This window comes from Diadema setosum, chromosome 19 (genome assembly GCF_964275005.1).
Source record: "Diadema setosum chromosome 19, eeDiaSeto1, whole genome shotgun sequence".
NCBI lineage: Eukaryota > Metazoa > Echinodermata > Echinoidea > Diadematoida > Diadematidae > Diadema > Diadema setosum.
The window spans coordinates 35,560,253-35,573,887 of record NC_092703.1 but is presented as its reverse complement, the minus strand read 5'-3'; the positions used below and the strand labels follow the sequence as shown (position 1 = coordinate 35,573,887).

Here is a 13,635-nt window from a genome sequence, read left to right as displayed (position 1 = left end):
ACACAAATCAACCAGTGTCAGCATGCGTTTGCATTATACAGTTATAGGGCCTGTTAGGCTCTTTAAGAACTTACCACTACACAATGTCGTGATTTTAAAAGCTCGTTGCATAGTGCACTGTATATATTTTATATTGAAGAAAGAACGATTAAGGAAGCAATTCATAATATGATTTGTTGATTTACGAGTAGGTATACGATCACATTGTCAGTATGTCGATACTATGAAAAAGCTCTTTGCAAGTAAGTTATTAAATCCTCCCCTCCTTCACATCGACAGATCAAGCTACGATTGCAATGTCCCCCCCCCAAAAAAAAAAAAAAAAAAAAACCCACCAACAATACACATTAAGACAGTTTGAAATGTTCTCCAAGCGCTTCAGTGAACTTGTAAAAAGAAAAAGAAGACTCTGGAGGCAGAGGTTTCTACATAATATACACACATACACACATATTGTACATACAGTGGACTCCCGTTATAACGAAGTCCTCGGGACTTCTTGTATCGTTACATAAATGTATTTCGTTACATCGAAATTTCGTTATAACCGAACAAATAATAAAGACATAGAGCAGGTAATGTTACGACCCGAATTTTACTTCGTTGTATCCGGAATTTCGTTATAACCGTGTTCGTTATGATAGTGGGAGTACTCAAGTACACTGTACACATACACTGAATCAATGGCAGCTATACAAGAAGGGCTCGAAGTATAACATGATGAAAGACGAATTAAATATTTATTGTCACCTCGTTACTGATATTTGTCTCGCCACTACGAAACTCACTATTCAAATTAAATCACTTACTGTGGCTATTAAACCGCTATTAAATTAAACTTCATTGACCATCAGGTGCGAGTTTGTTTACTTTGTCTCCCGGCCTCTACCCCCTCTAAATTTACAGATCAGCAGTTGCGATCTTGACAAATTTAATTTGTAGAGGGAGACAAAGTGAAGATACTCGCACCTGAACCTTCACCCCTCTGAATAATATCTTTCTTTCATTCATTGACCATCTTAGTAAATCTAATCCTCTCAACGTAGGATAGAATCACGGGAGGTGGGATCTTTTAAAGGGAAATCGATAAGAAATTCAAGCAGGGAGATGGGAAAATGTCTAGTATGTGTCATGTGCCCTAGGCTCGGCAGTCGACGAAACGTATAGAATCATATTCAGCTTGATGGTGGCTGTATGTATATACTCGTAGGTGATGGCGTCTTTACTCAATGAACCCTATCAAAAGCTATTACGCTCCTCTCTTGAGTATAACATTATGAACATGATACACTTCATACGATTTGTCCCCATTGTCTGAGTACCCACAATACACCACCGACCAAAGTCCAACTGGGGAGGGCATTTCATGAAGCGTTTTGTCAGACATTTTTTTTTTCCCCGACAATCTGATAGAAGCAAATGAAATCCTTGCATCTGATTGGCTATGAGAGGAAAAAAAAAAACCGACAAGACGCTTCATGAAAGGCCCTCCCTCATGAACAGACGTAAATGAATAGTCTTAAAAATGAAATTGCTACTCACTCTTCAACTTTTCAACTCGCACTTCTAGAGGTCCAGGGAAAATGTAGCTAAAACATGACAAAGTTTAACAGTAAGGTATATTTTCTGCTTGATGATTGCACTTCTAAACGCCTTGTGCGAAGGTTTACAGTTGAACGGCAATTTCATCATTAATAACCGGCAATATATCATAATAGACTAAGTCAAACAGCGAGCGGATTGGTGCGGATGATCGTGATGGAATTTGTTAGAGCAGTGTTTGTGTTTTGCAGAGATCTACTCCAGCAGGAGGCCGAGTGGTTCCAGGCCGCCTCTCTCCCGGTGAAAATCGCTGTGAGTGGCGCTGGAGTTTTGGCTGCCACTTACGGAGTGTGGTGTGCGTGGTTCTTTGGCGGCACACGACGTGTAAAGAGCAGTGTTCGTTTGGATGGCAAGACAGTTATCATTACTGGTAAATCGAATTTCACCTTATTTATAAGGAAATAAACAACGAACAAGACTGAAACAACAAGACTACTTATAGGGAAAAGACTTACTTGACGAGACGATCAGAAACGAGATTAAAGGAATCGTATAGTTTTGGTTGAGACCTAATTACAGGTTTCTAACTTTTTTTTTGTGAGATAATGAGAAACCTCTTATGAAATATGAAAGAGCATGTAATTCCACAAGGAATTCAATGTTTATTTGATGAAAATTGGTTTTGAAATTGCTGAGATATCCAAAACAGAGCAATTCTAGTAAAGTGTAGGACCCACACTTTATTACGATCGCTAGATGTTTCAGTCATTCCAAACCCAATGTTCATCGAATAAATTTTGAATTCCTCTTAAAATGGTATACTCTGTACAATTTCCTAAGTGTTTTCTTGGTATCTCGCAAAAAGTTAAAAGCCCGATTATCATCTCCACCAATACTGTATCATCCCCTTAACATAACAACGAGAGGAAAACACAACAGAGACAACGATCTTCAGATGTTTAACGAAAAAAGGGGGAAAACAAGCTAGGAAATTAGAGCAGCGATTAAAGGGTTCATTTCCAAATCGTGACAAATATACTTATAGTAGTTTTTTTTTTTTTTTACCTCTTTGCTCAATCTTGTGCTGCAATTAACGACGCTCCAGAGATTTGCGAGTACTATGTGAAAAACCTTTATTTTTTTCTCTCTCTCTTCCTTTTGTCCAAAGTAGATCTAACACGCAAGTTTCGGAAACAAACTCTTCAACTGCGGAATTAGCTTAAAGGCATAATTTACCACTTGCAGATGACACAAAAACCTGGCATTAGTGCTTTAAATAGTTAGTTAGGAATAGAAACAACCAATGTAAAAATTTGAATCCGTATAATCAATGTTAAATATTGTTAATACACAAAATGTGAACAATAGTTATACATGTAATAAGAATGCTTCCAGACTAAACCGTTTACAGCTATGGTTTATAATTGAGAAAAATACTGATATATCCTTATGTTTTAGGCTTTATTGCGAAAATCTTATATGGTATAGGATGTTTTGTGATAAACAAAATGTGATATCTTGAACATTTTTTAAATCACTGGCCCCAAAGGTAAACTGGACCTTTAAGGAAACTCTTACCCTATAAGAAACCTAACTGTATATTCGGGCAAGAGTGGCGATAATAAAGGCGGCAAAGGAGATTCTACGGGCGAGTGACAGACTATAAGGCTTTATAATGCTCGTCCGATTCTGAGTCACCATTATAATAGGATTATAATTGAGACAATCTCCGTTTAAAAGAGTATATAGAAGGAGCATTTTTTCAATATCATGATTCAGGAAATTCCAGTAATTTGGACTATTTTAGGCCTATGAATAAGTGTATTCTTCCCATAGCTGAAATCGTTCGATGAATAATGTGGGAAGTGAAATTCATTTGAGTGTTGAGTGGGATAGTTATGGAGTGATTGATTTTTGAGGAAAATAGAATCAAACATAAAGGGTAGTAAACAATTTATTATAGGCTCCACATAAATTGTCCGAGAAGTTAAATGAAAACAACTCATTGATTTTTGATAAGTTATTATAGGAGCAAGCAATAGATTTGTTTGACCGTCAGAGGCTGACCGTCCGCAAGGAGACCGCAAACTTGATGATGGTCCCCTGCATTTCTTTTTTATCATTTCCTATTGCTTCCTTTCATCTGATATTCGTTCTTGAAAAAAAAAAGAAAATGTATGTAAGATCCAAACGTTACGAATATTAGCTGTGTAAATGACTATGTAAGTATTTTGTTGATTTGTTGATTTGTATTGATTTTGAAATGCAGAAATAAAAACTGAACTGAACTAAACTGAACTGAAAAATACAAGCTTCAGTTTTCTGCATGTCTCCTCCATTAACAAAGATTTAAATCTTAATTCAGTATAATGAGAAAGACCACAGTATTCATTGTCAATTCATTGATTATGTACTATATGTAAATATTTTCTGATGTTGGAAACGAAATGAAAAGAAATTGACATATGGGAGAGTAACAAATGATGCTGAGGGCTTTCTTTCGCAGTAGCAACACTCTCCAGGTGAGTATTTTCTATTCTGATGAGTACTGCCCCAAGCTACGATTCTATAATTAAGGTATCAAGGCAATACCAAAGAGGAGTATAACGTAAGTAATAATTTTGGAGGGATATGAAATTTCAGTCTGTTCATGACGCCTATATTGCCCGAATTGGTTTTACACAATTTCCCAAGAAAGTTTCAATGTAATACAGATTCCAAGAAATTTAAGATATGTATTCTTTCTAAGTTAAAATCTTCCAAAACTATCTCTGAACTCAAAATGTCAACAGTATCACTGTAAAGCATATTAATGACTTTGTTTCGTTTTTTGGACATTCAATGATAACTAATTAGCTATGACCCAGTTAATCACTTTTTAACGGAAACATCAATATCATTATCGGCGAAAATACATTGGTGTCATCGGCAAAACATATGAAAGAAAGTTCTTCAGATACGGAAGAAAAACCGTTGATTGATAACAACGGCCCTAAAAAGACTTCCCTCTAGAACGCCACACTTAAAGGCATAATTAACCATTTTCCAGATGAAACAAAAAGCCAGCATTAGTGCCTCAAAATATAGTTCTAAAACGTGAAATATGGATAGAAACAATATCCAATGTAAAAATTTGAAACAGTATAATCATAATCGATGTTACGTGTTGTTAAATGTACAAAATGTGAACAATAGTTTTTATAAAATGTTTTCAGACTAAACCGTCTGCATAGTTATGGTTTATTGAGAAAAGTAGTGATATCTCCTTATATTTTAGGCTTCATTGCAATTTTTATGGTAGGATGAACCACTCATGCTCCAAGGCTTTCCCGCTTATTCCTTATGCAATAACTTGTAGAGTAAAATATAATGTTTCATTGTATCGAAGGCCATTGAGAAGTCCAAGAAAATACTAATTAAATGAGAGTGGTTGTATAACAGTATGAGTTGCATTAACCATTTTGTTAATAAGAATAAAAAGTGCATGGGTAATACTATATGTCTTTCTCAAAAACTAAAGTGGAATTGTAAATATTTTGTGCAGGCTAAAAAAAACAAACTCTACTGTCATTTTTATTTCTAGAAGTTTGGACAGTGAAGATAATAAGGAAATCCGGCGGTAAATCATCATACTTTTTTGACATCCAATTTGTTGCCCTTCTTCGATATCTGAAATACTTTAGTTCATCAGGAAACACACCATTATAAATTGACAAATTGAAAATATGAGCAAGAGGATCTGCAACCGAGGATATAAACCTTTTAGAATAAAATTATCTATCCTATCAGGGGATACAATATCAGTAATCTCATACATATTTGTTGGGGTTAAAAATGGAATTGGGGTTAATCTTGCCTGATAATTCAGTAAATTTTTGTTTTGCAGCCGGGGTACCTTGAGCAAAGCGTATCATTTTTGTTCAAAATAAGAATTAAAACTTGCAATATCATATAGGGTCATTAATTATTTCATTATTCAGCTTTATTTCTCCAATCTCTGTTTTTTCTTAATTTTTTACGCTTTAAAACTTTCCAAGTATTCAACTTATATCTCGCTAATTACTGAGAATGATACTTTTTCCTTTTGATTTTGAAATAAGCGGCCGAAAGGATGAAGACAAAAGTGTTTCAAGAAACTGGCCTGATAAATTACCATTTCCGGATTTCAGCAAATCATTAACATAATCGCCAAGTGTAAAACAATCCTCATTTCGAAAAACTGTTTGTTTTTTGCCAAATCTGAAGATAAAGCAATAAGTGTGCAATATTTGAGTTGGGTGAGGTTTGTAAATAATACTTTTACTCCAACATTCCTATACTCACTGGGATACAAATTTATGAAAAAGGGATTCAACGGTGTTACACAGTAGACAAAATGTCATCGTGAACGATACATTATAATTTAAAAGTACTTGATACGTATAATGGAACACCGCCACAACAAACTCTTCATTTCATTTCATTTCATTTCATTTTTTTTTTTTATTTCATTTCCGGCCAAAGCATATAATAAGACAATTTCATATAAACAAGTTAAGTACAATGTAACTTTCACATTTCCATATGAAATTTAGATACACGTCATTTGTTTACATGAATCAATAAACATACTCTTGTCAGGTCTATTGACATAAATATCGTTACCCTCAATTGCAAAAGAAATTTCAGTATTACAATATAGTAGAAGTTAACTAAGGTACACTCTACACGCTCAGTCCAGCGACAGAGAATGACTGACTTGTATCAGATTCTAAATGTTTATTTACACTCCTTATGTTTAAATTCAACAGAGAAACTATGATATATATCTTTGCATTAATCAACGGTCATATAATTACATGACCTGTTCAGAATTCACTCATTGCTAAAATCATAGGGCAATTCGTTTGCTGATGAATTTAGATTATCGGCATCCTTATTGTCATAAGGAGTTGTTTGTGTAATGAGAAATGGTACCCCATCAACTGTGTCAAATTCTGATGTTATATGGCCAAGTAATTCCAACAAGCCATTATTTTCCACGGAATGAAAATGCGCATTCGAGAAATCAGCCTTCGCAATGATACATTATTTATAAGATTATCTAAAATAGGAATCTGCGTTACCAGCAGAACTGTAGTCATCGGTAGTGAGGGAGTGCATAATATGAGAAAATATCAAACCAGTATAGACCCTGCAGGGTGGTAAACGGGATGTGACAACGTGAATGTGTACGGGAACAATCTAGGCACATGAATATAGATGGCGTCTGATGAACACGGAATGTGAAAAAAAAAGTACGGGAACAATCGAGGCACATGAATGAGCGGCGTCGAAATCGGGATGAATAGAGGATCACTGCAAAGAAAGGGGACCTTTGAATAGAAAAATGTAGCGGGGTGGGTTTGACGATCAAGATCAGCTACGGCGAGGGAGAAAAGAAAGCACTGAACACACACAACAGATGAATGAGGGGACAACGCGTATCTCGGTGGGGTTCCAAAATAAAAGCCAAGGACAATACCTATGCACAAAAATGTTTGGCGGAGAATAATGGAAAGAAGAGGAAGGAATGCACATTTTACAGACAGCACTGCCCTACTGATGCAACGAAGCCAAGGACCCGCCTCAGAAAAAATGTATATAAGCATTGGCGTACAACAAAGACGAGCTGAGCAGTTCCTGCCGATGCCGAGCCATGCAACTCTTCCAGAAAACCAGTTCATTTGATTGCACAATTACCTTTGCTGCTTTGTACAAAATAAAAAGCCAGTGAAGATGAGACGGACGTATTTTACCTATTTATTTATCTTTAAAGGTACTTTTTACCATTGGGAACAGTAATTTCGAAAATGTTAAGATATTACATTTGATGCAAATGTGGTAGGTCAGTTGTATCACAAAACATCCAACCATGAAATAATTTCGTAATAAAGTCTAAAACATAAGGAAATACCACTATTTTTCTCAATAAACCGTAACTGTACAGGTTTAGTCTAGAAGCATTTTTATTGTAACTATTGTTCACATTTTGTATATGTAACAATACTCTGTAAAATCAAGCTTACTGATTCAAATTTTCACATTGGTTGTTTCAATCCCTAACTCACATTCTAAAACTATTTTGAAGCACTAAACCTTGGCTTTGATTCATCTGCAAATGGTAAATTTTGTCTTTAAAGTATCCTATTTAAAAGATAAAAATGTTGACAATATTCGCAGTGTATTTCACGTGTGTGTGAGAGAGAAAAAATATCACTAAGAGAATAAATCACGACTATTAGTTTTGTAAAACAAACTATCAGATTACCCAATATTGGAAGTCCAACAAATGAAAAGAAATGTAAAGACATTTGAGAGAAGGAAAAGAGAAAACGAGGAAGTGGAAGAGGAGGAAGAAGAAAACCCATCAGAAGACATGTTTCGTACATATACAAACACAATATCATAGCGCGTGGCTGTGACGAACCAACAGTGCACCAAGCGGCGCAAACAATTAGGTGATTGCAATTAGTGGCTGCTGGAAATACTCAAATTTCCTCGAACCCCTTATTGAATTCATAACGCGAAAATAACACTAATGAAAGCTCGGAGGCATGAAGCCTTTTGTTTCCCTATTCTGCTTTTATATAACTTATATTCTTTCTGACATTATTTGCTCTCAGCCAATCAGATGCAAGGATTTCAGTAGCCGATATGACAGTTTGTCGAAAAAAAATATCTGACAAAACTCTTCGTGAAATGCTCCCCAAAACAAAACCACTATACGTCACGCGCAGCGAAGCTCACATACCCTAACTTTGCAAAAGAAAGACCTAGGGAGGGTAGATATAGTTTTTGTTGACATGGTGGATTCAGATCTTAACATTTCGCGAGATAATTACAAAGCCCTTGAGAAGTATTAAAGAGCATATTATTGTAACAGGTATCAAAAGTTTAACTGATTGAAATCTGTTTTGTTATGGCTGAGATATCCAAAAACAAAGTAACGCAAAGTGGTCCCAACAAAAGGTGAGTGCCACCTTTTATTAGGACCACTTTCTTCAGCTGGATACCTCATGCACGTTTTGGTTTTTCTCACAACTTGAAACCAAAGGTCATAGGTCTACAGAAACCTCCAAACCGGCTTAGCTTTTAGTGTATAGGATACCTGACCTTACTATTCACACTATTAAACTAAAGTGAGAACTATATACATCAGATCAAAATACTTCCAAGTTATCATCACAAGGATAATTCCCGAGATATGGAAAATCTACATCTTCCTTTTTGACAGAATTAATACTCTCTAAATAATTTCTAAAGTGTGCAAAAAAAAGATGATTGTTAAATCAAGAAGAAAATCTGAAGAAAAATAGTAACAAAATTACGATAGAATTTGAAATGTATATAGATATTTGCTCTGCCACATAAACAGTGGTGGATGGGGGGGGGGGGTAGGGGTTTAAATCCCTCTTCCCTTGGACTGCTAAGTCAAAATTACTTGTTGTGATGTGCCCAGAAAACGCCGTCATAATGTGCTGGGCCAGACAGTTTGTTCCTATATGTCAGGAAAACATCACCTATCGACGGGGATTCAAGATTGCAGAAAAAATAGTGATAAGTGATGTTGAGGGTATCATGACCGACACATAAATCAAAAGCATTTGTGTAACATAGGTCCTTTAATACGAAACAAAGTAAATGTCATGGAATCCATCCGGAGACGCATGAAAAATTATTTATCTAGAATGATTGTATTAGAATATGGAAATACAGCATTTGATTTCACAGACAACTTCTAGAATCATCAGGATTTGCGTTTGATACAAAAACATGCAAAGAAAAGATATTTCCTGCATATCTTAATGTTCTCTCGAGGAATCACACAGAGAACAACTGTTCACGACTGGACACAAGACGCAAAAAGAAGTGACATAACGCTTATATAGAATGTAAATCTAAACAAAATAATTTCATCATAAAAATATCTAGACTAAACATGGTGGAAGTATGAAAGGTGCAGATGCGTTGGTCTAGTGAAATATGCATGTACCAGTATTTGACTTTTTTTAAACATTTTTACCAGTTGTACTTAATCACTTACCATGCTTACACTCTATACACTATCGATTCTACAATGTAGAATGCATCTTATAAGAGGAGTGCCACGTGTAAATAGCTCGAAATGGCAAGGATTGATATTTCTCAAATATCTTTCCGGAATGACAAAATTGTCTGTTTGTAAAGGAACATTTTGGCTTATTTGCCTTTTTTTTGGCCTAATTGTGGACGTAATTTGCATAATGCCGAGCTCATAGGCTTTTTTTGCCTATAAGTGTCGAGCTGTTGGGCCTTTTTTCCCTAGTTTCGAGCGAGCGGGCCGTCATGACCCATGGACCTTTTCATCTGAATGTCTGTAATATACGTATAGCTCGTGGGCTGTGGACTCATGGGTGTCCCCATTTCATCATGGTCGAATACATCGTGAATAGAATTATTATGAAAACATATTAAGTTGGCAACAACTTTGTCCCCTCCTTCCAGGTGCCAATGCTGGTATTGGACGCGAGACGGCCGTGGACCTGGCCAGCCGAGGGGCGCGGGTTATCATGGCTTGTCGCAACCCGACCAAAGCCCAAGCAGCTCTGGCAGAGGTCCGCCAGAGATCAGGAAGCGACAACGTGGTCTTCAAACAGGTGAACACGTCTGACCTCAAGTCGGTTCGAGCTTTTGCTGATCAGATCTTGAAGGAGGAGGACCGACTCGATATCCTCATCAACAATGCAGGTGATTAAAAAAAAAAATCTTTCTTCGCTTGGCTCATTATTGACCACAGCATACACATTGGCAGTTTACTGGAAGTCGCAGCCAACTTCATCGACACAACTTTTTATTTGTCTTTTTTTTTGTCAAGAACACACTATTTATGATCAAACAAAATTGACATTCAATTAGTTCGATTAAAAAAAAAAAAAAATCAGTCTCTTTAGTCCATTGGTCGAACATCATTCAAACCAGAGCGACTATACTCCTGCAGGCACGTTATTTCATATATGATTGTTGTAATTTGAATTCGAACCGATGGATATACCCATGTCATGACGACATAAACATGTTGAACAATGGAAAGAAATAGAAGCATGATTTAAATTCAAGGATTCAAACCATCCAGGTGTCGTCGCAGCAAAGGAAATCTTGACACCGGAAGGCTTTGACATGATCATGTCGACCAACCACGTGGGTCACTTCGTTCTCACCATGACGCTGATGGACCTTCTAAAGAAGAGCGCCCCCAGTCGGATTCTCAACGTCTCGTCACTCTCTCATGCATGGTACACTGATAAGCCTGGCATGGAATTCAGTAACAAATCTGGCAAAGGTTAGAAACAAACTGATCGAACCAATTAATATTAACCAAAATGTCTGTCATCTTCGAGCGAATTTCTTGTGTCATTACGCATATCCGGGATTTCTGATCCGTGACGTAATGTTATCCAAATTTTTCAGCTCTGAATTTGCTCATTTGGGAGAACCGACAGATTACACTCAGTCCTTTGAAAAGATATTTGAAGTTCACCCTCAACAAATCAAATCTGGATACAACTTAGGCCTATAACGTTTTCGTTTTGTGAAAGAGTAGCAAGAAAAACACACATCAGTCTCAAGATTTGCCCTTAAATTTTCCAACCCTATGCTTCCTCGGAAGAATCTTACTTTGTGACTGAGAAGATTGAAATTATTTGTTTGTTCACATAAAATTTGAGCAGACTTTGTAAGAACAACAAAAAAGCAAACAAACAAAATAGATAATGTAAAATGCTTACGCTGCTAAAATAGAATACTTCTGTGCTGCATGACATAAGCATTGATTAATTATCATAGAGTCACCTTTTTTTCTCGATATCATTCTGTTGAACAAATGATACGCAGGAAGAGATGTTTAAATGAAGCACTTGTTTCATAATAAAAGTAAAGACAAAGAGCTTATAACCCAAGATGGATCTTTCGTAATGACGAATTTAACATCAACCGGCATTGAGAAAGCCATACAGTAAATAGTTGTCCTCCAATCAAGACATTATCCTCAAATCAGCAACATTCAGCTTATAGTAATATAACCTTTCAACAGATTTCTTTCTTTGTTCCCTTTCATGACGTGTGCCCCTGCACAGGGTTAGAAGGCCTTCAATTTTACGCGAGGAGCAAACTGGCCAATGTGATTTTTGCCAAAGAGTTAGCGCGCCGTCTAGCGGGCACTGGCGTGACAGCTTACTCGCTGCACCCAGGAGCAATCTTCAGCAGCCTCTGGCGAACCGACGAGGTGTGGCTGCATTACTTCATGCGCCCGCTTTTTTGGTGAGTTTGACGTTGGTACTGGAGTATATACTGTTGGTATTAACCCTATTAAGCCCAAGAGGGGGGGGGGGGGGGGGGGACATTGTGACCCCACCATATTTTCATCTGCCACTTGGTGACTTTTCCTAAAATCTTATTGCGACCATTTTGATATACATTTCTTGTTACCATGGGAACCCTTGGCTGGGAACCAAAAACTGACGATCATGTTTGAACCAGTCAGATTTTGTGCATTTTTCTGTTCCAGTTTCATTTGCGTATCATAGTGAATGAAATGGATTTTAATAGCAATTTGCTCAAGGACCAAAATATGAAGTGATTATGGTTATGAATGACCATTAAACGGTCTTCTTATTATTTCCTTTATATTTCTTGTGACATAGGCATCAAAGAATAGATTATGACAGAGATAATTGAAAAACAGTGTTTTCCTAAATTACCCTTTTATTTTGTGTCATTTTGAATCTTTTACACAAGTTTTTTTTTTTCCTGTAGTATCTTATTTTGTTTATCATGTCATACGTATTATGCAAATTCAGAATTCCAATATTATGGAAATATGAATGTGATACCTAAAAATGTGCCTAACCCAAACAATATGCATCATGTTATGCCACTTGTATCAATTTCTTTATATTTAATGAATGACGCCCGCATGTTTCCACCATAACAAATAGTGACGTGTGACTTGCTTTTCTGAAATAAAGATTTGTGTACTTTTCTCCGATTATGTATTTGAAATAAATTTTGAAGGACAAAGATGTCAAATTTCATTAAATTTTCTTTTAATGAAGTGTTGACTTCTGACAGATGATTTCAAGCTAATATAAGAGCCGATGACTGATTTTATGAAGATTACGTCAGTAATTCTCTATCTTTATTTGAACCTCTTCTGGCCTAAGTTCTGCTATTTTACCTGTACTTTCCCTCTCTCAATTTATCATAGGCTCTGCTTGTTGAATGAGAAGGACGGAGCCCAAACGACAGTATATTGTGCTATCGACGACTCAGTCACACAGCATAACGGTGAATATTTCGCAAACTGTCAGCTGGCGAAGGAGTCTATGCACGAGAAGGCCAATGATGTGGCTCTTACCAAGCAGCTCTGGGATGTAAGCTGCGAAGCGGCTGGCATCGACCCTAATGTACCTCTGGTCTGATGAGGCTTTCTCCTGTCTGACGACTTGTCACACTTTTTATTGGGCTCCATGCACTTCACCATGTTGTTTGAAGTTTATTTGGTCCTTTTCTCTCTCCCTCTCTCTCTCACTCACTCTCTGATGTGAAATCACACGGTTTGTCATAAATCTCACACTCTGTATCAAAGAAAAGAAAAGAAAATGGGATGAAAGTTTGTAGTAAAGCTGGGTTTTTTCCCCTCGGGATCTGAACGTTTGAGTCCATGGGGTTCTACACCAAATAAGATGTCGAGTGATGTCAGTTAGAGGTATTTTGGCCTTAAAGTGACTGACTGAAATATAAAAAAAAATGAATAAATAAATAGATAATAATGAAGCTCTTAATCCAATGCTACAATTTCTCTTTATTTCCAGCTTTTCAGTATGCCGAACAAAACACAGATTTTCCAAAAAAAAAAAAAATCTAGTTTGTCCGACTTTGTAAAGTTTTGTCCAACTAAGAAATTTTATCTTCTTCCTTTAGTCGTTTTGAGACTTGATAAAACTCGTGCATTCTCCCCACACCGATCAATAAGATTCTTTGCTTGGTCACTCTGCCGAGTTTTGATGAGGATGTCCCTATAAATTCACACTCTCA

General features: G+C 36.6%; 1 protein-coding gene across 1 annotated transcript; it reads left to right on the top strand.

Moving 5' to 3' along the window:
- The first annotated feature begins 1,664 nt into the window (after window positions 1-1,664).
- LOC140242821 (retinol dehydrogenase 11-like) lies at window positions 1,665-13,019 on the top strand. The gene is made up of 5 exons (XM_072322573.1): window positions 1,665-1,972; window positions 10,048-10,290; window positions 10,676-10,882; window positions 11,676-11,859; window positions 12,806-13,019. The coding sequence occupies exons 1-5, from the start codon at window positions 1,750-1,752 to the stop codon at window positions 13,017-13,019; spliced, it is 1,071 nt and encodes a 356-aa protein (XP_072178674.1). The 5' UTR covers window positions 1,665-1,749.
- The last annotated feature ends 616 nt before the right edge of the window (window positions 13,020-13,635 follow it).

What these genes read in the sequence shown, in the direction of transcription:
- LOC140242821 (XM_072322573.1), top strand. Translation starts at nt 1,750, where the DNA reads ATGATCGTGATGGAATTTGTTAGAGCAGTGTTTGTGTTTTGCAGAGAT. An exon ending in CAAGACAGTTATCATTACTG is followed by an intron (nt 1,973 to 10,047) that starts GTAAATCGAATT and finishes CCCTCCTTCCAG; the next exon opens with GTGCCAATGCTGGTATTGGA. An exon ending in TTCATGCGCCCGCTTTTTTG is followed by an intron (nt 11,860 to 12,805) that starts GTGAGTTTGACG and finishes AATTTATCATAG; the next exon opens with GCTCTGCTTGTTGAATGAGA.